This window comes from Panthera leo, chromosome D1 (assembly GCF_018350215.1).
Source record: "Panthera leo isolate Ple1 chromosome D1, P.leo_Ple1_pat1.1, whole genome shotgun sequence".
NCBI classification, from domain to species: domain Eukaryota; kingdom Metazoa; phylum Chordata; class Mammalia; order Carnivora; family Felidae; genus Panthera; species Panthera leo.
In genome coordinates, this window is record NC_056688.1 from 71,185,451 (window position 1) to 71,210,545 (window position 25,095).

The 25,095-nt window shown below is 42.4% G+C and overlaps 1 protein-coding gene across 10 annotated transcripts in view; it reads right to left on the minus strand.

The window, feature by feature from the left end:
- The window catches only part of LOC122200052, a 42,096-nt gene extending 20,653 nt beyond the window's left edge, over positions 1-21,443 (minus strand). For 2 of the 10 annotated variants that reach the window (XM_042905464.1, XM_042905462.1), the window contains exons 1-5: positions 21,405-21,443; positions 20,476-20,555; positions 19,520-19,774; positions 18,844-18,984; positions 16,715-16,806 (exon numbers count right to left, since the gene is read on the minus strand). In XM_042905464.1, the coding sequence (XP_042761398.1) occupies positions 16,715-16,806; positions 18,844-18,984; positions 19,520-19,702 (416 nt within the window). In that variant the 5' untranslated portion in view covers positions 19,703-19,774; positions 20,476-20,555; positions 21,405-21,443. Of the gene's footprint in view, positions 1-5,989; positions 6,412-16,714; positions 16,815-18,843; positions 18,985-19,288; positions 19,470-19,519; positions 19,775-20,475; positions 20,556-21,404 lie in introns of those variants that run through there. The other 8 variants (XR_006193704.1, XR_006193703.1, XM_042905463.1 and 5 more) reach the window with 7 other exon arrangements.
- Between the last annotated feature and the right edge of the window lie 3,652 nt (positions 21,444-25,095).

Below are 25,095 nucleotides of genomic sequence, written 5' to 3' on the forward strand. Positions count from 1 at the left end.
GGGGAAGGGGCAGAGAGAGAGAGGGGGACAGAGGATCCGAAGTGGGCTCCACACTGACAGCAGTGAGCCTGATGCGGGGCTCAGACTCACAAACCGCGAAATCATGACCTGAGGTGAAGTCGGACGCTCAACCCACTAAGCCACCCAGGTGCCCCAAAGAGAAACATTTCTGAGAGGAGACCAAAGATACCTCTGAGGTATGGGACTGTGGAATTGAATTGGGAAATAAGAACTTCTATTTCCTTTTCTACATTCTCTGTACTTTTATTTATTTGTTTTTATTTATTTTTTTAATGTTTATTTACTTTTGAAGGAGAGAGAGAGAGTGGGGGAGGGGCAGAGAGAGAAAGAGAGACACAGAAATCCGAAGCAGGCTGCAGGCTCTGAGCTGTCAGCACAGAGCCCGACACAGGGCTCGAACTCATGAACCGTGAGATCATGACCTGATCTAAAGTCGGATGCTTAACCGACTGAGCCACCCAGGCACCCCACCATTCTTTGTACTTTTAAATTCTTACCTTGAGTTTGGGTTTTAGAATAAAAATACTTTCAAATGCATAAAAATAGTACAGTTTTGCTATAGAGTATCAGAATTACTTTTCAAGTTTTCTTAATTTTTAAAATTTTTTTAACATTTATTTATTTTTGAGACAGAGAGAGAGAGAGAGAGAGAGAGAGAGAGAATGAGTGGGGGAGGGGCAGAGAGACAGGGAGACAGAATCTGAAGCAAGCTACAGGCTTTTCAAAAATTATTTATTTATTTATTAATTTTTGAGAGAGAGCAAGGAGAGAACATGAGTGCAGAGCCCGATGTGGGGCTGGAGCTCACAGACCCTGAGATCATGACCTGAGCTGAAATCAAGAGTCAGACAATTGACTGATCCACACAGGTGCCCCATGATTGGAAAATTTTTATTTGAGAATGTGGTTGATCACTCACAAGAAATTCATGAAAAATAAAAAATAAAACAAAGCATACTAATAATAATCCCAAATAATAATCAACAAAATATACAGAAAGCAGTCCTAGTCCTTGATGAGCCTGTATGAAATCTGGAGAGATTAAACATGCAGTGCATTCAGTCCTCCAGCTCCATTCTCTGAGTTTCTAGAGCATGCATTGTTTAGTTAAGAAGTCCGTGCTTAAGTGTCACATTGGTTCATGTCACTATTGTGGTTTATGCTACATCATGTTATGGCTCATTGTAAATATGTATTAAGGACCCAGGCCTTATTCACATTTGTTCACTGTGTCTAGCACAATATTCAGTTTTAATTGTAATAAAACATTTAAAAGGAAAATTTTTAACCAAAATGTAGTCAGGAGTAAAGACTCAATCTCATGATCTGTGACCTGAGCTGAAATCAAGAGTGGGATGTTCAACCTACTAAGGCACCCAGGTGCCCCTGTGTTCACATATTTAACCCTAACCCCAATCCTGTGATGCAGGAAGAAATCTTTTTTTTTTTTTTTTTCCTTAAGTTTATTTATTTAGGGAGAGAGAGTGCAAGCAGGGGTAGAGAGAATCCCAAACAGGCTCTATGCTGTCAGTGCAGAGCCTGACTCAGGGCTCGATCTCATGAACTGTGAGATCCTGACTTGAGCCAAGATCAAGAGTCAGATGCTTAACCAACTGAGCCACCAGGCACCCTAAGGCTGGAAGGAATCTAACCTTACTAAGCCTTATGGAGATTAATCCCTTTTCCCTTCCAAACCATCCTCCCCACTTTAGCTAAGTGACCAATCTGGTCACTTATTAGCTCAACAGCCTTCCATTGCTCTCTGTTGCCCTTGGGATAATGTCCAAAACCCTCAACTGACTTTAAGGACTTACAGGACCTCCAGTCTCATTTTTTGTCACTCTTTCTCTTGCTTTCTCTCATTTTTGTAATAATGCATTTCCTTCAGTTCCTTGAACACACACCATGCTCTTTTTCATATCCTGGGTTTCCCACAGGCTGTTTTCTCCACCTAGAATGCTTTTCTTCTTCTACTCTCAAAAAATGTTGAATGGATGAATGAATGAAGGGATATTAGAGTCAGTGTAGGATCCTGTTCAGGGAAAAGATTAGGAGTGGTGAAGTCTCAACATTAGTGCCACTTTCTCTAGGAAGCTTTTTAACCCCAGAGGTGATTAAATTCTCTTGTTATCTGCTCTATAGCTCCATGGACTTCCCTTCTATAATGCTCAGTCACACCTGACTGAAGCACATTGATAGCAAAGCCCCATCCCTTTCTTGGTTGCTTCTCCATCACCAGCACATAGCATTGTAACCAGCACACAGTGGTTGCTCTCTAGATATTCATTGACCTGAATTCAGGCTAATGCTCTGGTTTGTTGGTTTGTGCTTTTGTTGGTTTTGGTGTTTTGGTTTTTTGGCCATTAGTTTCTTTCATTTAGCATTATTGGATAGAGATTTTATAAATTCCCTATCTGTTCCTCCAGAGTGAGTATAACTGGGGGATAGCGAGGCTATTCTCAAATAATAAATATTATCCTATTAAATAATAGAATTAAAAACAATCATCCTGACTCTCTAAGTTTCCTTGTAGGCACATGGTTAGAGTGCACATGTGTTTATTTTCCATTCTTTTTTTAAATAATTTTTTTAATGTTTGTTTATTTTTGAGAGAGAGAGACAAACAGAGTGTTAGCCGGGGAGGGGCAGAGAGGGAGGGAGACAGAATCCGAAGTAGGCTCCAGGCCTACTCACAGACTCCAACTCCCAATGTGGGGCTCCAACTCACAGACTGTGAGATCATGACCTGAGCCAAAGTCGGATGCTTAACCGACTATGCCACCCAGGTGCCCCTATTTTCCATTCTTTTAACTCATCCTCCACCCCTTTCCCTTTGCCTGACTAATTCCTCTCTTTCTATCTCATCAGGGCTATCACTTCAGACACTGCACATGAATTATCTAGAGGACAGCATTAGGAATATCAAGTACAAGAGTACTTGACACATAGTAGGATCTCAATATTGAATGAATGAGTGAATAAATAAATAAAAGCATGTTGAGATTCAATATGGATGTTATTCAGTGGGAAGATCAAGAGTAAAGAGATGAGAGAATCAATTACCTATGATAATACTTGTGTTCTTTGACATTTAAGCTGATCAAAAGAGGCAGCACACCTAGAACTCAGAAACTGATTTCTAAATACCATTCTTCACTAAAATGAAGGAGGAATCCTTGGAGAAATGGCTGATTCTAGGACTGGGGCAGGGAAAGTACAGATGAGTCTCTAGCATCATATAGTGCCAGAAAGTAAGGAAGTACTCATATGGCCATAAGTGTGGGCAGAACTCAAGGAGTCTCCTCTAACAGAGAGGACTTAAGTGAATTTACTAACCAGCAAAACTGACATTAGTTGAACCAAGAGATCAAGGTTAATATTACTAGGAATACATATTGACATCATGGACACTCTGATAAAATAAAAGAGAAAGACACCTCTCTTCTGGGATATTCTTCCCCCACGATTCCTAACCTCTTGTCAAATCACACACACAGAAAATCAGGTAACTTAAGTTTGGGGCGGGGGGCGGGGAGTGTAAGAAATGCCTGACCAGTGTATTCAAAAGTATCAAGGTCATGAAAACAAGGAAATACTGGGAAGTTGTTAAAGAATCAGAGAAGACTAAGGAGACATGATAAGGAAATGCAGTGTGGTGTCCTGGAACATAAAAGACACTACCGGAAAGGCTGGTGAAGTCTAAATAAAATCTATACTTTAGTTATTATTACTGTACCAATGTTAATTGTTTAATTTGACAAGTGGACCATGTTTATGTCAGATGGTAACACCATGAGAAGCTGGTGAACGGTATATGGGAAGTCTGTACTATCTTTACACCTCATCTGAAAATCTAAATTTATTAAAAAAAAAAAAAAAAGATTCCACATAAAGCTTGGCTGCAGTGTCCATTTAGTGGGGGAGACCAGGAGGGGAGAAAGGAAGCTGGTCTGATTTGGAGTCCACAAAATCTTGCCCTTCCAGCAGTGCCTATATAATGCTACCCTTATCTGCATAGTGTTTGAATTTTATGGAAGGATTTCACACCTTTAGACTCACTTGACCCTCTCCATGAAGAGGAAGGATAGTCCAGGAAGATGCTTAAGTTCACAGAGGACTAAAGTGAGCTTCTCGTAAGTACCTTATGTTAAAATTAGTAATCTCACATTTAGTGCTTGGGATTCGGCATCTGTAGAGACCAAGATGTGGACTCTGAAAGAAACTGATCTGGAAGAAGACCGTAACATCTTTAAGTTTATTTTTTTAATTTATTTTGAGAGAGAGCACTTGAGCACAAGTGCATGGGTGCACACACTTGTGGGGGATGGGGACAAAGAGAGAAAGAAAGAATCCCAAGCAGCCTCCACACCCAACTCAATCTCAGGTGCTTGATCTCATGAAGCCCAAAACGGAGATCATGACCAAAACATGAGATCATGAGCAGAGCCAAAATCAAGAATCAGACATTCAACTGACTGAGCCACCCAGGCATCCTGTGATATCATTAATAAATACACACCAAGAAAAGAATCTGGCAACCAAGTCCAGAAAATGGCTATCAAAATAAGAATTTGTCAGCAATGTTTGCAGGAGGGACCAGGGGATGTAGGCCTAAACTGTGTCTGATAAACTCAGATAATGGAATCTTCTACTTGGCAAAGATCAATGCCTTAGGCTGTTGTAGTTCTTTCTTCTCATTCTGTTCTGTCTAAACAAGTAATTAAAGCTCAAAATAAGGACACTGATTACCCTTGTATTTTAGCATTTTGCTAGAAATTTTTAAAGCTTTATGTTTTTTAATTCTCTCAAAACATTATGAAGTAGGCATTATTGCCCCCAGGTTGCATGGGGGAACCAGAGACTTGTATAGAGATTAAGCAAAAAAACAGGATACACAGTAAATAGCAGAACTGGGATTCAAATCCAGGTGTGTCTCATGCTCTGGCCCATTTCATTCCAGCCCCACTTGGTAAATACACAGGGAGATGCCTCTCAGCCCCACTGTGCTCTTTAACCATCCAACCTGATGGTAGGATGTTGGGAACTCCTGGCAAAAACTGGATGACCGCTCTGGGATTGCATTATGGAGCACTCATTGTTTAAAGGCAGAAACCCCATTTACTTTTTGAAGACAACAAGCTGTGTATTGAATGGACAAGCTCTGTTGAGTGGCCTCCCCAATATCCATTTCCCCTTCTCTTGTTAATTCCCCTGATATTCGACATTAATGCCAACCTTACCCAGCCCAAGCCCTCTTGGCTAAAGCTGACCCCACCCCTGGCCTTGAAGGCAGGACATGTGATTCAAATTAATGTGACCCTGCTGTCTGGCCCCAGAGTTTGGTGGAGGGATGGGCATGCTGGCAAAATTGGGCCAAAGAGCATGAGGATTCATTTGCTGGGAGCCTCTGGGAAATAGGCCTCTTAGCTCTTCTGAGAGGATTTTAGAGAAATTCTTTCCTTTCTTCTGTGACAGGAAAGAAGAAACTTGTAGCACAGGATATGGATGTGGAAGCATCGCAGCAGATCACTTTGCCATAGTGAAGGGGAGTCAGCCCTTGGGGAAAGTTGTGTGTGGATCAGACAAGTTGGAATAAACCAAACATTGTTGTTCCCACATTCCTAATGAGCTAATCAATCTCTTTTATGACTTAATCCAGTTTGTGTTATTTTTTTCCCTCATTTTTAAATCTTATTTACAACCAAAATCATCTTCACTGACAACTTCCAAATTAAATTTTATGTTCGTTAGCCAGTAAGTAGGGTAACCATATAATTTCCTGTAAAACCGTAACTTTTTTCAGAGACTATGAGCTATTAATTATTATAGAGGTGCAACAGGTGTGAACTGGGACCATCGTGGACAAACTGAGATGTGTGGTCCCTCTACCCCTGAGGTATATGCTGCTTGCAGTTCTGTCCAGGAAAAAGCCATGAGACTTTTTGCAGTTGATTCTATATCTCTGGGTACCAGTTTTTCAATATGTGAAATGAAATGCGACATTCCATGAACGTACATGGTTTGTCTCTAGTCTGTAATATTCTGAGCTCAGTGCTGGAGTGGGATTCTCAAGGATGGAATGTTCCTTAGGGCAGAGATAGTAATACTAACAACAATAATAGTAGCCAGTATTACTTAGCTATTGATGCAGAAATGCTGCATATCTAACAGCCACAAAAATCTCAGTGGTTTACATTAACATTTATCATTCTTGCTGATGACTCTGCAGGTCTGGTTGATCTCAGCTGTGCTTGCTTGGCCAGGCTGAACTGCAGACTTTGCCTTGGGCTCAGAATGCTCCATCTGTGTGCATTCTTGTACACAAGCAGAAAGAGCAATGAACACTTGGCACATGCTCTTTTAACCGTACAGGATGGACGTTCCAAGATGCTAGGATAAACCAAGAACATTTAAAACCTTAGGTCTTTAAAACCTTAGGTCTGACATCTGTTACTCACATTCTTTTGGCTATAGTGAGTCGTATTGCTGACCAAGCTCAGTAATACTGGAGCAAGGCCATACACTTTACTCCAAGAAGGAGACACTGAAAAATCACATAGTGAAGGACTTAATTATATAAATCCATTGTAGGGTAGAAATGAAGATTTGGTTACAATAATCCAACCTAAAATCCACCATGCATTGGACACTGAGTGACCAGGCACTTAAAATACATTGTATCATTAATCTTCACAACACTTTCATGGGACACATGTTAATATTTGCTTGTTGGAGGAGTGTTTCCCTAGTGTGTGCCTGTTGGGCTAAACACAGTGGTTACTTTGTAAGAGTTCTGATATTTAGTTACCTGGAAAGCAGGCAAAGCAGCTGGAGGACTCTGTTAGGCATGAAGAGGTAGCTGGAGTTATTTCTTAAACTCATGTAAGCAAGATGTACATTTGATCCCAGAGCAGCCAGTGAACAGGAGAGCCTTGGTTTAGGTTAGAAGAGAACTTCCAGTACGGATGCTCCCTCTTCTTCTCCCAGTTCCCTGACCTCATCAACTGTGGGCCTCACCTTTCAGTATTACTTCCTATATGTCAGTATTAAACCTTGTCCCTTCCTGTCCCCCTAGCACAGGCACAAACGCTATGGCAGCTACACAGGCTTAGCACACTGAATGTTTCCACACTGGATTTTGCTATTCTACCATTTTCATAAAACTATTACATGAATATTCAGGAACCACCAATGAACAAAATTAAGACTGTAAAAGACTGTATGTAATATACAAAAATCGTAAGATACTACATTTGATGTCTAAGTGTTCTAATGACAGGATTACGAGCAACAAGGAAAAGTTGAATGGGGGGAAAACTGGGACAAGAGTGACTTCCAGTCAATGTTCAGTTCCCTCCACTTCTTGCACATTCCTAAGACCATTTTGATGTCATAAACTTAGAGCCCTAAACTGAGTCTTTTGCCAAGCAAGTATCTTTTAAAGGAATGAATAAAACCTTTTTTTTTCCTATTTAACAAATACTGCCCTCCAACAATTATAAATGTCAAGACACATAATTCTATTTCATTTAATTCTTGCTGAATATTTACTATAAGCCAGTCAAGAAGCTAAATGCAAGTGACAACCTTGGGTCAGGGTTATACATAGTCCAGTGTAGAAATAGCACATATATACAGATATAACCTTAATGAGATGTTGACAGTGCTTTATTTGAGTTATGAACAAATTTTACAAAACATGGAAGAGAGAGGAATTAATTCTTGTTGAGGCAGGAGCAGAAAGAGTAGGTGCCATTCAATCTCAGCCTTGAAAACTAAGAACAGTAAAAAGGACAATTTGGGACGAGTTTCAGAATTTAAAATATCACAGAGAAATAAAAACACAAACCATCTCCCTCAGAGCCCCCATGCCCTGCTTAGCTGCCTCAGGTACTGTCCTGGGATAATGAGGTTTACAAGTTAAAACGTCTCTCCCCAAAAGGTATGTTGAAGTTTTAACCCCTACCACCTCAGAATGACTGTATTTGGAAATACGGTCTTAGCAGAAGTAATCGGGTTTAACTGAAATCATTAGTGTGGTGTCCTTTTAGAAAGGGGGATTTGGACACAGGCAGACATGCTCAGGGAAGACGGTGGGAAGGGGCTCAGGGAGAACCCATGGGAACAAGGAGGATTGATGAGTGATGCATCTGTAACACAAGGAAGGAACAGCGAAGAAGCCAGCAAACCAGAAGTTAGAGGCAAGGGAGGGTTCCCCTACGGCTTTCAGAGGGGGCATGGCACTGCTGACACACTGATTTTGGGGTCTAGTCCCCAGAACTGGGAGACGACAAGCTGCTGTTGTTTTAAGATGCCCAGTTTGTGGTACTTCCTTAGGGCAGCCCTAGGAAACTAACACAGGGAGTTAAGAAGTTGCTGTCAGTTAGGGTTCTGGACTGCCCACCCCTGTCTCAAACACACTGGCTTTCGTTTTATGCTTCTGCTCCGGGTTCTGTGTGAGAAGTGGGGTTCTTTCATAGCGTAGACACGAAAACCACAGTTCTACAGCTTGGGAGTGTGTCAGTTGGACATTTTCCGTTGCAAATCCCCAAAGCCTCAGTCACATGCCTTGAGTAACCGAGAGGATTTAGGACCTGTATGATTATAAAAGTCTGGAGGGGGTGTGAGGTTCGGTGCAGTTTGACAGAGAGGTTGATCAAGGCTCTCGACTCTGCTTCTGTGCAGTGTCCTGTGAAGTTTTCACGTAAGGGTTTCCTCCTTGGGCTGGGTCCTCCTTTTAAGGTTGCAAAACAGTGCCATAGTTTGGCTCTACTCCACAGCACGGTAGGCAGAGGAGGGAGAACAGCTCTGCCCCGGTGTCCCGGGCATGGTTTTGAGGTTCTCACTGATTCCTTGAGCCTGCACTGATGACTTAGGCCTGTGTTCTGGCCCAACTGTGCCGGGAGGGAAGGATTTGCCCTGATTGGCTTAGCCCACTGTTTCCATGAACCTTGGTACCTAACAGAGCACCCCAAAATGTAGTGGCTCAAAAACAGAACAGCATATGCGTTCGTGATTCTGTGGGCCAGGAACTTGGGCAGGACTGAGGTGGGATGGCTCACTATCTTCCATGTGGTGTTGGCTGGGTCCAGTCACACATTTAGAATAAATATGTGTGTAAAAGGTATGGAGTGGCTTGCGTCATTTTTCAGTTTCAAAGTGCCTTCTTCTCAGTTTGTAGGATACTGTCCTTCCTCCACCTTCTAACAGGTGGAGTTTATCTTTTGGCTCGTGCATTTTGCCATGTTTTCTGTGACAACATAATTAATGATTCTGATGCATTCCAATTAGTAAACATGATTTAGAAGTGAGTCATCATGATTGTTTCAACCTGAAGATTAAGCATGAGTAATGTTTTCCTGGGGCGGGAGGGCAGCTAATGGTCCTTTCTCTTGGGCAGTGGGCCTGCCGTGGTTGTAAGTCACGGTTCCAGGCAATGGGGAGCGACTAATGTCTTGATTCCATCTGCAGGGCAGATTTTCTGTTCTGAGATTCAGCCTTAAAGTGCCCCTGTAACAGTTCTGAAATATAGTCACACCCTCTTTCATTTCCCCCGTGTACACATAGGCTGCTAGTTTGTGATTTTCCAATTTTCAGCAGCACACTGTGCCCAGAGGCATTTTTTCTTCCTGTTGGCCTCATCCATGGGGCCCAGACCACCCCTGGGTGCTCACACAGTATTCTCATTGTCATGGCTTTTTCTTGCTTTCTGGCCTGGAACAGGACAGCCCATTCCATCCAATATATTTATACATCAACCAGGGGAACAGCCACAACTCAATTGTCTTTCCTTCTGAATTCCCTTCCATGCATATTGGAACGCATACGATCTCTAATGACTAAATGAAAACAAACACGAACATATTGAAAGGGAAGGACAATGTATCTGTGGTATCTGAGCTGCAGCTATCATGAAAATCTCTGCCCCCCCCCACCCCTGGGCTGTATGCAATTTGTCCAAGAAACATGGGATTCACCTTTTTATGGTGAAAATAAATATCTATTGAATAAGTGAATTAATAATGTATAAATAAATAGGATAACCCTGTGCAGCATACCTGAGGATGGAAAAGTTTAGGGACATGGATAATGTTCCCTGGTGAATAAGCTTTCTTCACTCAAGAGTCCTGGATCCCAGGAAGACACCAGTGAGAGCTGGTAGCAGGTACCTTAAACTTGTATCCTCCTCCCCTACACTGCAGGAAGATACCTGAGCCCAGAAGAGGAGTTTTAAAGAGTGAGAACTTCTCTCTTAAGCTGAGTAGGATTAAGATTATGAGGAGTCCTTTGGGAGACTTGGACAGAGTGAGGGATGAGGGGTCGGGGAGAGGGGATGGAGGAAGTGAACAGGGAAGAGGGAAGCCCTCCATTACTTCCCCTTGGGCCTCTCCAAATTGAAAATCCCACCCTGGTGCCTGCAACATTTTCTGCAGGGTTCTTGGCTGTGCCTCCCTGACCAGGAGTGGCTAGTCTACAAGGAGGACTTGAAGGGGCTCCATAGGTGGCTCAGCTGGTTAAGCTTCCAACTTTGGCTCGGGTCACGATCTCATGGTTTGTGGATCTGAGCCCTGCATCAGGCTGTGCGCTGACAGTCTAGAGCCTGTTTGGGATTTTCTTCTCTACTCCTGTCCCTGCCCCCCACTCTCTCTCCAAATAAATAAATGAACTTCACATGTCTCTTCCTTAATGCTGTGGCTCCTGCAACCACTGTTTCATATGAGCAGCTCACTTCTGCTCCTGCATTCCATTGGAGACAGCCCTTGCTCACCTCCATTTGGCTAAAGGACCTGGGCTCTGGAGGAAACAGAGGCTATTTAAGTGAATTATTTCATTAGAACCAGGACCAAGGGCCGCTTCTGCCATTGTCTGGCAGGCTAACCTCAGGACAGCTCCAGATGACTGGGAATATATAATCTGAAGAATCCATTAGCCTGTCAATGTGGGGACTGGGGCCAGGGAGGGGAGGGGGAAGTGGGGGGAGGCAGGTGACAGTAAATATTGTGGAAAGTGTTTAAGGGGTGTGGCCTGACTGCAGCTTCAGCAGCAACCCTAGGACAGGGAGGAGGCACCTGGGGGACAGTTAATAGAAGATAAGGAGGGAATTGCAGGGCAAGGTAGATCAGGATGGCCCTCATGCGTGCCTCTCCAGGCCATCAAACTTGAATGCCCATTGGAATCTCCTGGGATTCTACAAAATGTTGGAACCTGGGTTTTACCCAGGTTCTGATTAAATTGGTCTAGCTTGTGGCCTGGACATCAGAGTTAGGATGCTCCAGATGAGGAGGCTGAAGAGAATGGAGAGATTTTATCATTTCATAGTGGAGAGCGGGAGGGACCCCTACAGAGCACAGCTTCTCAGGTGAAGCAGAGCCCAAGAGGGAAAGATACCTACATGGACTAGTGACAAAGAAAGGGCCATACATTTTATCTTTTGAGTTCCCAGGACAATTAATAGTCCCATTTACCACTCTTCTTTCCCTTACCAGTCATGTGGCCTTGGTCAAGTGTTATTTTCCTCACCTGTAAGATGGGTATCATCACCTAATCTACGTATTTCCTATTATTGCCATAAAAATCAGGGTTGATGAGGATGCTGTGCAAACAGTCTAGGATGGGAGAGAAGAAACGGCAGAGCTGTGTCTCCACTCCATGGCTTCCATTGAGCTTAGAATGAACTTCAAACTCTACTCAGACCCACAGACCCCACATGGTGGGGCTCTTGCCTACACCTCCAGGTTCAACACTTGCCATTCCCATCTGTGTTCACATGTTCTAGACACGCCGGCTTGTCTCTGCTCTGGAATACCGAGTTCTTCCTTCTTTCTGCAATTTCTGTCTCCTCCACCTGGATTGCAAGAGCCCTACATATTCCAGTGTAACCTCATCTTTTCTTGGGGTTTTTATTATCGCAATGCACTCAACTAGCAGCAGGGTAGGCAGTGACTGCTCAGTATGGAATTAGAAGTATGGATTGTGACTGAAAAGGAAGGAGTTTATAGAAAAGATGTTGAGTGGGGAATGTGGAGGTGAAAACTTGATTTTTGTGTTGGAGGAGAGACTTGAGTATTTTTTCTTCAGAGGGAGGAGCCAGCAGGAGGGAAACTTGTCATGTGGGGAAAGTCTGGTAATCAAGGGATCAAATTCCCCCAGCACTTTCTCCATGCAAAATCCCTTTGAAGAGATAAAACATGTGATTGATTCCTAAGGAATCTGGTTCTCACTTAGCTTCCTTTTTTTCCTATCACTTTATGGATTTCTATACTGTATTACAAATACTTCCTTATGCATGTGTGTGTGAACGGTGAGCTCAGTGAGCAGAGGGGGATAGGTCTTCCTCATTGGATCCTAGTGCTGAATACAAAAAATGGTAAGTGACATGGGTGCCCTGGAGCAGCAGGAATCCACTCAATGAATGGAAGAAGGAGCAATGGAAAAGAGGGAACAAGGCGGGAACACGGAGTGTGTCGATGCTGAAAGAACTTCATGAGAGCTTCATGATTGGGAGGGAAGGAGCAGGAGCAAACACTATTTTTCTCTGCTCTCTCATAGTCCTTGTCTACATTCTAGCATATTTTACAGAGCTATAATCAAACATCTGCATAATTGGACATTTAGTTTTACCAAACAGTATTTTGAACAACACCTTACACTGGCTCATATTCTTCATAATTATTGTGAGAACTGCACAATATTTTATCCAGTTAATGTACTGCAATTTACGTCACTGTCTTCACTGTCCCTGTTGTTGGACATTCAGGTTGTTTTCAATTTCTGCTATTACAGAGAATGCTACAGGGAGGAGCAGCATACAGAGGGATTGCCCTTCTCCTGAATTAGCTCCTCATCTAAATTACAGTGAGTGAAATTACTGGGTCAAAGGGCAGGAACCTTCTATGGTTTCAGTACCTACTACTGTGTTCCTGTTTTTTATCCACAGTCATAAAGTCTCATCCATTTCACTGTAAACAATGGTGCTAGTGTTATTATTATATCTTTCTTGACAAGTTAAGGATATAAAAGTATACTTTGTTGTTTAATTTGAATTTGGTTACAGGCTGAACCCTCTCCGGTGTTTGCTTACTATGTATACCTTGTACTATTTATGTTATTTACCATCAAGGGGCATTTGTGATATTTACATATATTAGAATTAAAATTTTTATATATTGTGACTAATAATCCATTTCTCTAACATTTGAGCAAGATACACTTCTTGCTGTTTGCTTTTTCACTATGATCAGTTGGTTCTTGTACTGAAGTCATATATTGATCTTTTCCTTGCAGAATTCTTTCAAAAATCAGAAACTATTATCTAAGTAAGCCTATAAAAACTCTCAATTCTATTATGTGCAATTTATGATCATTAAGTTATTTAATAAATTTGTGATTTTAAGTATACACTTTAGATATAATTTGATGTTTTCCTAAACTGTAATCCCATGGAAGTTTAGAGTCTATATATGAGAGACTTAGGGAACAGTCTTGTTCAAAGGGAGGGCAGGCTGCTTATCTTGAAACTGCATTTCTGCCTCAATCACACAGTTCTTTTTGACAGTGCTCCTTGTTTAGTAGCTTTATGATGGGGGTGATTATAATGGGGATTATGACTAGAGAAAGGCTAATGCTTTCCAGACCAGGACGCAGTTGTGATTATTTTGGGCTCAAGGCACTTTTGCATTCCTGGGCTTCTCCCTCATAAAAATATTAGAAATTGTATTTTATATCTATTTTTTTTATAAGGGTGAATATAATTTTGGCTGGATTCATTATTACGTGATCCTTTTTCTTTAGAATACCTTAATTAAAACATTTTTTATGTGCCACAAATCTGGCTTATTGTGTCTAATGGATGAATCAATCCTGTCCCAAATTCTTCCTTTAGCACTATTTAACTTTATCTATCTATCTATCTATCTATCTATCTAAATAATTGAGTCTACTTCTTGCCTTTGCATTCAGTTCCTCAGATTTACATTTCTGTCTGTATCAGAATAACAGTATTTTAACAATTACTTTTTAAAAAAAATATGTTCAAATATCTGTTCGAGTTGATTTATAACCCAGAGTTCTTTTTAGGTCTCTTAACCACTTATTTCCAAAATGAACTTTAGAACCCTTCTGTTTATTATACAACAGAAAACCCTGTTGAAGTTGCATTGTGTTTGTAAGTTATTGCAAAGAGATGTGACATCTTTATAAAGGTACAACAATTTGATATTCTCTTGCAGGATCAGGATACCATGTTCATGTTACAGAGAGGGTTCAAAAGGAATCAAGAGAGAGGCAGGAAATAGGATAAAGAAGAACCTGCAGTCTGTTAGGGTGAACTCCCAACTAGGGGTGTTCAGTGAGTCTGAGACACAAACTCCTGTGAGTCAACATAGTTTCAGAAGAAGGTTGTAAACCAGCACTGTAGGACAAGTGCAAATTTATTTTTCAGATTAGGGAAACAGAAATGCTCTTGGGCAGAGGTACTAAGACTAACCTTTGGGCAAACCTTCCTTCTCCTAATCTGGCATTCTAAAGTGGGTATGGTAGCCCTCAGTATCATATTACTTATGAGTGAGTTTAAACAACACCAAAATTTTTTTTTTAGGCAGTTATACTTGAGACCAATAAATAGTGATAGTAACAGGGAAAAGAGATCAGGGGTGAAGGCTGGCCAGTATGGAGCTATTTTGGGTCATCACTCATGATCAATTAACTTCTCTCCTTTTTCTCTTATTTTATATATCCTTATAGTTTTCTACGTTTATAGTTTTCTAATATGAAAGACAGCAATTTTAGGATAGATTTGCAAAATTTGGAGGCCTCCTAAGTCTAAGTCTTTAATGATGGAAAACTAATAAACACTATAATTCAAGCTAATGACTTACAGCTGTTTTCTGCATGAATAGACATAACTCTAATATAAGAGCCATTAGAGTAAATTGAATAACTTTAGTGTAGAGAGACTTTGGTTGTATACCATATTTAATAAATCAAATACAGAGGTTACACTTGGAAAGCTGTTTCCCTTTATGAATCATGAAAAGGACCTAGGCTAGGAAGATTTCTGTGCTTCCAAGAAAAAGATGAAAGATACATGATCTGAAACTTCAGACTTTCAAAATTTCAAGGACAATGTTTTACTTAAACTTTAATGTTATGAGGCAAATTGGAGCACCTTGTTGGAAAATCTCCCAGTAGGTCTATGCCTGCCTAGTCTTCACACCTAGAGGTACACAATTACCTTTATTTACTCAGAGAAGCCATCCCAATTCAAATAAATCAAATAATGACTTATATATTTACTGGGGGATAGCACATTATTTTCCAACACTAGTTACTGTTGTTTAGTAGATGTGTATCAACAACAAAATCATCCAGTATTTGAGGGAGCTCAGCAAATTTAAAAAGAGTGGTCGGGCTGACTAAACACAGAAAATTTCCCTCAATGAAATAGGAAATTCAGTTTAAACTTACCATGAATTGGTCATGGTCCCAGACATCAAATAGAAATAAATGTAAACTATCTCTTGGAGATTTAAACCCAGGCCAATAAAAATCCCTGTTGGTTAACTACCACTGAACACAAACTAAAAATTTTAAAAATCACAAAATACACATGGAAGAAGTCATCATAAGTAAGAGCCATCAGATTCTTATTTATGAAATCCATGAAATCAATTCATCAGATCATTAACTTTTTATCTTTTTTAATTCCTTTCTTATACATTCTTTTGGCATATTTTCCATGTCATTTTCTGTATAAATCTTCCTTATTATTGTCATTATTATATTCAATTTTATTTATGTATTATAAATTATTTAGCTAATTCCCTATTACTGGACGTGGTTCCTACTCTGCCATCTTCCCATAATCCCCTTCCTCTTTGACTTAATATAGATACCAACCTCTTACCACAGGTTACAAAGCCCTCTAAACCTAACCCAGTAATTCTCACTATTGATTGCAAGAACCAAATAAATGTGTGTGTGTGTGTGTGTGTGTGTGTGTGTGTGTGTGTGTGTATACATACATACTGAGGATCAGGCACCATCTCTAAGAGTCAAATTCTAGCCTCATATCTTTCCATTTTATCTTTTACTCTCTGTGCGCTAACTTTAATATTCTCTCCATTTCTTGAACATGTTTTGTAGCTGGGTGTGGTAAATATTTTGCAAATGGTAACTCTCTAGGAAGAAGAATCCCAATTTGCAAATTTTGCGAAATTTACACTGTGTAAATACTCCCAACATGTCTGGTTTCCAGCTGCCAATAAGCTATCACTGTTGGGAAGAGATGCTAACAATGGCTTGCATGAGCTGAGATGAGCAGGCTCTATCTTGTCACTGATAACTATGCTTGTGCTCCTGGTCTCTATGTCTGAATACCCCTTAATTTCCCCACCTCCCACTACAACCTTTCAATCTTCAGATCTCTAATTAAAATTTCTCTCATAAGGGAACTCTTTCCATAGTTCTTGGCTAAGCTTTATCTTCCCTACATATACCTATGCTGCACTGTATTTTACTGTTAATAATCATATTTTATGTTAATGTTGATATCAATCTTCCCTGTTAATCCACCAATGAGTGCAGAGGCCATGTCTTTCCTGTTCATCTCTGTATCATTGCTGTATTAGTTGGAGCCTGCCATGGCACAACACATGGACTGGGTTGCTTAAATAATAGATGTTTGTTTTCTTACCGTTCTGTAGGCTGGAAATCTGAGCTCAAGGCGCTAGCATGGCCAGGTTTTTGAGGTCTCTTATGCTGGCTTGCAGATGGCCATCCCTTGTCCTTGTGTGCTCACATGGTAGAGAAAGAAAGAGAAGAAGCAAACTCTGTAGTGACTCTTATAATGGCACTATGATGGTCCTACTTTCATATTCTTATCTAAATCTAATTACTGCTCAAAGGCCTTATCCATAAATACCATCACCTTGGGATTAGGGCTTTAACAGATGAATTTGCAGCAGGCTGAATTATTTATTACTCTTGGGAGCTCAGCACCACCTCCTAGATTGCATATGCCCTGTAGACAGGCCTGGCATTCTTTGGCAGCTCCCAGGTCTGGTATATGTGACACTATTTCTGGTTTCCCTAGGGTTGTGTGGGTTTTCCTTTGCATTCCTGAGTCACGTCCTGAGCCCAATCTTCAAGAAACTGAATGATGAATAGTCTTGGTGATGCTCCCTGATCTGGAATCAGCTGTTCTTCTTTTTGAGTCCTTAGTTCTGGCCCCTATATAGTCTACCATCTCCAGAAATCCAGTCATCAGTGATCAGGGACATAACTCTCTAGCAGAGCTGGTCTTACTTGCGAGGTTCTGAGATGGCATCTGGCTATTCGACAGGATCTGTTTGGCATCCAGCTGCCACCTGACAAGCTCATTTTTCTTCCAGTTTTAAATCTCCTGCCAACATTAATGGGTCTTTCAGTAACTTCCTATATCTGGATAGAAGACCAATAGTCTCATTTGCAGAATGGAAATAGTTGACTTGACCTGGATCCAATGTGATCAGCTCATTCAGGCTCATGTTACCTCTTACTTCCCCAGTTCCTTTGTTCATCTCACAGAGTCTTGTTTATTTTTAGAGATGTGATATAACATATTATAAGGAAAGTTTTTTTAAAACCTGGATTAGGTTAGACCATAGCCCTCCTGTGCCTACTGTAAGGATAGCATTTGTCACAATGGGTTCTAATTGCTTTTTTCCTACATGCCACAAACACTTAATCTACTGGACACTATGTTAAGTGTTACAGTGGAGAACAAAATGGATGCAGTTACTGTGTGAATGGAACTTTTAGTCTAAGGGGGTATAGACATTAATAAAATAATTATGCTAATAAATGTGTAAACTACAACTGAAAGAGTGATCGGAGAGAAAGGTGTATGTACTCTTTGAATTAATATAACCTAGACTCAAGGGGTGGTCGTCTGTGAAAGCTTCCTTGAGGAAGCAATGCTTAGCCAAACTGAGAGAAGAGTTGGAGTTAATTGAAAAGAGGGAAGATATGGGGACTCTGGAACATGGAAACAGCAGGTGGAAAAGCTCTGTGGTAGGAAGAAGGTGCACATTCTGACAAATTAGAAGAATGCCAATGTAACTAGAACTTAGAGTGAGAGGGAGAGCATAGTGAGAAATGAGAATGGAACAATAGTAACTTGGTAGACTATATTAAGGGTTTTGTTGACTATCTTTATGAAGGCACAAAATTATACCTTCCTAGATCTACGGATCAGCCAAGCTCTCCAGGAAGTCTAAAAGTACCTCTTTATGGAAACAATCTTATTGTCCTGGCAAGCCTGAGTAGGAGAGATGAAACCCAGATTTATAGTTTTTGGCTCCAGGCCCTGCCAGAGATAAGCACAGGACCTTTGTTACCTCTATCCATCACTCACATGCAGCAGCTGCTACAGGAATATCCAGAAAAGTTTTACCAAGAACAAATATCTGAGGATCTGGGGCACCTGGGTGGCTCAGTTGGTTAAACATCCGACTCTTGATTCCAGCTCAGGTCATGATCTCACGGTTCATGAGTTTGAGCCCCGCGTGAGCCTCAGTGCTGGTGGTATAGAGTCTGCTTGGGATTCTTTCTCCCTCTCTCTTGCTGTCTCTCTCAAAACAAATAAACTTAAAAAAAATCTCTGAGGAGCCAAATAATTGAAGAGCCTTACTCCCAACACCAGAGATATTCTTGAGAATGAATAGTTAATCATCTAGGATGGATCCAGGTAATGAGATGGCTCTTAGAAAGTCAAGTCAAGTCAACCTAGGAACTTCAGAGTAAAGAAAATATGATTTGCTTTACATCCCCACAATTACTAACCATTCCTTCCTTCAGAGATGTGGTCTCAGTCATAGCAAATTCTTCCTGGAGAGTTGGCCCAATGATGAATCTCTTGAGAACCAAGTGAAGCAGGAGAGCTGAGCAAGTGAATTCTCTGGAGGAATTTTCTAAGAGAGTGATCTAAAGATAGAATGAACTACCTCTGAAGATAGTGATATCTAAATTTCAAAAATAAGCTAGAAGACCATTTGGAGTGTTATAGAGGAGATTCACACATGTGGGTTGGTCTACATGAGCTTCTTCCCACCTTGAGAATCTTAGAGGCAGAAAGAATAATGTAAACAAGTAGCTATAGGATGGAGAGGACTGAGAACTCAGAGAGAGATAAGAGGTGTTGGTAAAAATCATTCAATCATGAGAAAGAACAGAAGGACTTAGTTTTGTTTGGAGTAGAAGTAGCCTATGGCATTGCACATAATCTTACCTGGGCTTGGGAACCAGGGGAAAGAATTCTGGTATTGCATGCTTTCTGAAAACTGTGGTTTCCAACTTGAACTCAGGTCTCTATATCTAGCCACATGCCCTGAATATGATATCCAGATTTGGGGTTTGAAGTACAGTTATTGTGGTTTGAATGGATATTACTTATCCACAGCTGTGTAACAAATTACCTAAAAACTTAGCAGCTCAGAAGAACAAATATGTATTATCTCACAGATTCTGAAGGTATGCTATCTGGGAGAGGCTCAGCTGGGTGGTTCTGGCTCAGGGTCTCTCTCGAGGTTGCAGTCCAGCTCTCGGCTGGATCTAGAATCATCTCTAGGCTCCCGTGGGGCTGAAGAAGCCATGTCTGAGCTCTCTCACTTGGTTGTTGACAGGCCTCCATTCCTTGACACATGGACCCCTCCACAGCCTGCTGTTGAATTGAGTGGCCTCATTTCATGGCATCTGGCTTCCCACGAAGGAGAGACTCAAGAGGGAGAGAAGTGTGAGCAGGTGAGTGAAATGGTGCTCCAAAAGGAAGCAGGACTTTTATCTAGAACACATTAAGATCTCTTACAGCTCAAGAAGATAATTACTCAATTAAAAATGGGCAAAATAGTGGAACTGGAACTTCACAAAAGAAGGTAAACAAACGGCTAATACATACATGAAAAGATCCTTGATTATCACCAGTCATTAGGGGGGAAAATTAAAATCTATAATGAGGCACTGCTATAATGAGAATGGCTAAAATTTAAAAAGGCTGAAAACATCAAGCCTTGTCAAGGGTGTGGGGAGCAAGGCAAATGATCATAAGTTTCTGCTGGGAGAGTAAAATGGCATGGTCATTTGTAAGCTGGCATAGTCTATTTAGTTAAAACAGGCATTTACCGTATAATTTCTAGCTAATTGTCCAAGAGAAATGACTTCAACTGTTCATGAAATACTTGTACATGAATATTCATAAGTGTCATGCATAACAGCTGAAACTGGAAATAATACATGTGTCCACCCAACAAATTCTGGTATATAATGGAATACTGTTTAACTACCCACCCCAATCCTTGAGCCAATTAATATCCAATTAACACCCCAAATAGTTATATCTGATATATGCGGCAATATAAATAAATCTCCCAAACATTATGCTGAGTGAAAGAACCTAGATACAAGAGAGTACATACATACCTATCTGTAGAGAAGTGAATCCAGAGAGATAGAAATCACATCAGTGACTGTGTGAGGCATAGGGATTTGGGGAATATTGGCTGCAAAATGACAGGAAAAACATTCTGGGATGATGGAAACATTTATACCTTTTGTTGTGACAATTACATAGGTTTTATGGAATACTTTAGGTAAAACTCATGGAAATATAAATCATGTATATAATTTTATATTCTATAATTTCACCTTATGAAAGTTGATTTTAAAAGTAAGAAAAAGCTTATAATACATAAACTAAATATTTTTAGGAATACAAGGGATAATTCACAAAAATTAAATAATACTTGGAAACTTTATTGCCCTCTCTTTGTCTTTGCAAGATCAACTACCCAGGCAAAAATAATATATAAGAATATTATAATTATTTGCTTTAAGTACATATCCATAGCTAGCTAACTAGATACTGATATAAAAGTTGTTACCTCAGGAAATGTGCTCTATTTTCTGTTATTTAAAACATTTGTAGGAAAGGATCACATCCTAGACCTGATAGAAAATCTTAAAATTTCCCAGGCAAAAATAGATCACTCTGTATCAAACCTCAATGCACAAAACCTGGAACTACATAAGTGAACAATAATTTTAAAAGCTATTTAAAATTTTAAATTTCCCTACTAAATTACTTTTGAGCTAAAGGTAGATATCAAAAGGAAAATTAAAGACAATTTTAAGAATGGCAACTTCACATCTCAGAACATGATGAATGGTTAAAGATGAAGTCAGAGAAAAACCTTACAGAGTTTCATTATTTATTTCTTCACTAAATAATATTTATTGAAGGGCTATATGTTATGCCCAGAATTCGTGATCCCCAAATACCGCCAGGGAGCCGAGTCCGATGTAAAAGCAAAAGAGCCTTTATTCGAGCTAGCTCGAGCTCAATCCCCTACCTGCACCGACGCAGCGGTGAGATACCAGGGAGAGAGAGCGAGTTTCAAAAGCACAAAGGTTTTATTGGGGCCTAGGGGCAGTTGGTGAGGTAATGGCTATGGCCTCAGCTGATTGGCTGGGGAAGGGTCCGAGTTCTGTTAGGCAGGTGGGGGAGGGGGTTGCTCAAGGGGAGGAGGTGTGGTCAAGGTGAAGGACACAGAACAAGATGGAGTCGGCCGGCTTAGGCCCGCCCTTTCATTCCCCCCTTGTCATGTAGCTTACGGACCCAATCATGGGACCGGCTGCATTTATGGTGACAAGGGGAACAGAGTTTGCAGGTTTACACAAAGTTCTGGGAACCAAGTGTCCCTGGATTGGCTCTGGGAGGTCTGATTAAGTATTGTCCCTGAGCTGGTGTCTGTGATCTGCCAGGTGATGTTTTGGGGGGCGTGGGGACTCCCAGCAGCATGAGCAATGACAAGCAGAGTTAACAGAGTTACCAATATTAGGTGGGTTGAATGCGCTGTAGCTTGAGCTTGAGTGGGTTGTGTTGGTCCCAACTGATGGCCCATCACGTGATGAAGTCCTTCCAGATTGAGGAGGGGTCCGCTGGCCGAACATAGGTGTGATGGACCCAGGTCGCGATGTCGTCTACTTTGAGAGCGGTGGGGGTTGTCAGCGCCACGATGTAGGGTCCCTTCCAGCGCGGCTCGAGGGTCTCTTGGTGGTGCCTCTTGACGTAGACCCAGTCTCCCGGCCTGTACTGATGAGGTGTCGGGGTCGGGCCAACCTCGTAGATGGCACGGAGGCGCGGCCAAATGTCCTCGTGCGCCCTCTGGAGCCCTCTCAAGGAAAGAAAAAGTTCTTGATCTTTAAACTCAGCAATAAGTTCAGCTCGAAGGCTGGGAATAACAGGGGGTGGCCTGCCAAACATGATCTCGTAGGGAGTAAAACCCAAGGTGTAAGGGGTGTTCCTAACCCGGTAAAGGGCATATGGTAGGAGAGTCACCCAGTCCCCGCCAGTCTCCATGGTTAATTTGGTAAGGGTCTCTTTTAGGGTTCTATTCATTCTTTTTACCTGTCCTAAGCTCTGGGGCCTTTAAGCACAATGTAATTTCCAGTTTGCCCCCACCGCCTTGGCTACTGCCTGTGTTACCTGCGAGATAAAAGCTGGTCCATTGTTGGATCCTACCATGGCAGGACAACCATACCTGGGTAAGATGTCTTCTAGTAGCTTCTTAGCCACCGTCTGAGCCGTTTCATGCTTGGTTGGGTATGCCTCCACCCAGCCAGAGAAGGTGTCTGTAAATACTAAAAGATATTTATAACCATACTTTCCTGGTTTGACTTCAGTGAAGTCGACTTCCCATTGGGCTCCCGGTCTGGTGCCTCTGAGCCTGGTTCCTTTTTTATTTAATGTGGCTCTCGCGTTGGTGAGTTGGCAGGTCTTGCAGGCAGATACAACTTGCTCTATTTTGGTGTCCTGTTGGTGAATCTTGATTCCGGCATGTCGGATTAAGTCTTTTAATTTTCGGGCCCCCATGTGAGTAGACTGATGCATGTGCTCTAATGTTGAGACTCCGAGCCGGTCTGGCAGCACGTGCTCCTTGTTAGGTGTATACCACCGTCCCTTTATCTCCTGGGCCATGGGGAGTTTCTTGATCCGCTGTAACTCCTCCTGGGAGTATTTGGGCTGGTCTGGTAAAGCTGGGTCTCCCGGGTCTGGTAGTTGTATGGTCATGGTGGGGACTGAAGTAAGGGTGACTGCCTTGGCTGCCTGGTCCGCCTTTCGATTACCTCTAGCTACTGGGTTATCAGCTTTTTGGTGCCCTTGGCAGTGGATAATGGCTAGCTTGGCAGGAAGCCATAAGGCCGTAAGCAGGTTAAGTATCTCCTGCTTATTTTTTATAGTCCGTCCTTCTGCCGTCAGTAACCCCCTCTCCTGATAAATTGCTCCATGAATATGAGCTGTGGCAAACGCATAACAGCTGTCTGTGTAGATGTTAAGCCGTTTTCCAGCTCCCAGCATCAGCACCTTGGTGAGGGCTATGAGCTCTGCTCGCTGGGCTGACGTTCCGGAGGGTAGAGCCTCCACCCATACGGTGTCCGTTTCGGTGACCACCACTGCACCCGCATACCTGTGTCTGTCTCGCACAAAGCTGCTGCCATCAGTGAACCAAGTAGCCTCGGCATCGGGGAGGGGCCGGTCGGTCAGGTCCGTCCGGAATCCATGTACTTGTTCCAGGATTCCCGCACAGTCATGTAATGGAGCACCTAGGTCAGGGTCGGGCAGCAGGGTTGCAGGATTGAGGGCTGCACTGGGGTGGAACCGCACTCGTGGAGGGTTGAGTAGGAGGCTCTGGTAATGAGTCACACATGTGTTGCTCATCCATCTGTCAGGAGGCTGTTTCAGGACCCCTTCAATGGCGTGTGGGGTCGTGATCCAGATCTCCTGTCCTAGGGTCAGTTTGTCTGCATCCTTGACTAGGAGTGATGTCGCCGCAATAATTCTTAGGCATGGCGGCCAGCCGGCAGCCACTGGGTCTAGTTTCTCAGACAGGTAAGCCACTGGGCGGTTCCAGGGGCCTAAGGCTTGAGTTAGAACCCCTTTTGCTATTCCCTTATGTTCGTCTACAAAGAGGTGGAAGGGTTTTGTAATGTCTGGTAGGCCCAGGGCTGGGGCACTTAGGAGGGCCTTTTTTAACTGATTAAAGGCAATTTCTTCTTTTTCAGTCCATTTAAATGTTTTCCCCTCTTTGGTAGCTTCATAAAGGGGCCTGGCAATGTCAGCTAAACCTGGAACCCAGAGGCGGCAGTAGCCGGCTGATCCTAGGAATTCCCTCACTTCTCTTAGGGAGGTGGGAGTAGGGATCTTTAGGACAGTTTCTTTTCTGGCATCTGATAACCGCAGCTGTCCGCCCTCCAGGATATATCCCAGGTAACTTACCCTCTCCTTGCATATCTGAGCCTTCTTCGTGGATGCCCGGTACCCTAAGGCCCCCAGGGTAGCCAGCAGGTCCTGGGTCCCTCGCTCACAGTCTTTGGCCATGTCGGCAGCAATCAGGATGTCATCTACGTACTGTAGAAGGGTGAGGCCAGGGTGCTCCCTTCTGTACTCACCCAGGTCCTCGTGTAGTGCCTCGTCGAAGATGGTGGGTGAATTTTTGAATCCCTGAGGTAGCCGTGTCCAGGTGAGTTGCCCACTGTAGCCCTCCTCCGGATCATGCCACTCGAAGGCGAACAAGGGTTGGCTCTGGGGTGCCAGCGGCAGACTGAAGAAGGCATCCTTTAAATCTAGTACAGTATACCAGACCCTGGAGGGCGCCAAGGAGCTCAAAAGAGTATATGGGTTGGGAACAGTTGGGTGTATGTCTGCGACCCTCTTATTTACTTCCCGGAGGTCTTGTACTGGTCGGTAGTCATTTGTGTGAGGCTTTTTGACCGGCAGTAGGGGGGGGTTCCAGGCAGACTGGCAAGGAACTAGTACCCCTAGGCTTCGTAGTCTCCGGATGTGTGGCTGGATCCCCTTCCGGGCCTCCTGAGACATGGGGTATTGTTTGATCCTTACCGGACTCTCTCCTGACTTGAGCTCTACCAGGACTGGGGTCCTGTGAGCGGCTAGTCCCATTCCACCCCCCTCCCCCGTCTCTGCCCAAACGGAGGGGAATTCTTGTAGCCATCTGTCTATATTATCCTCTCTCGGGAGCGCCT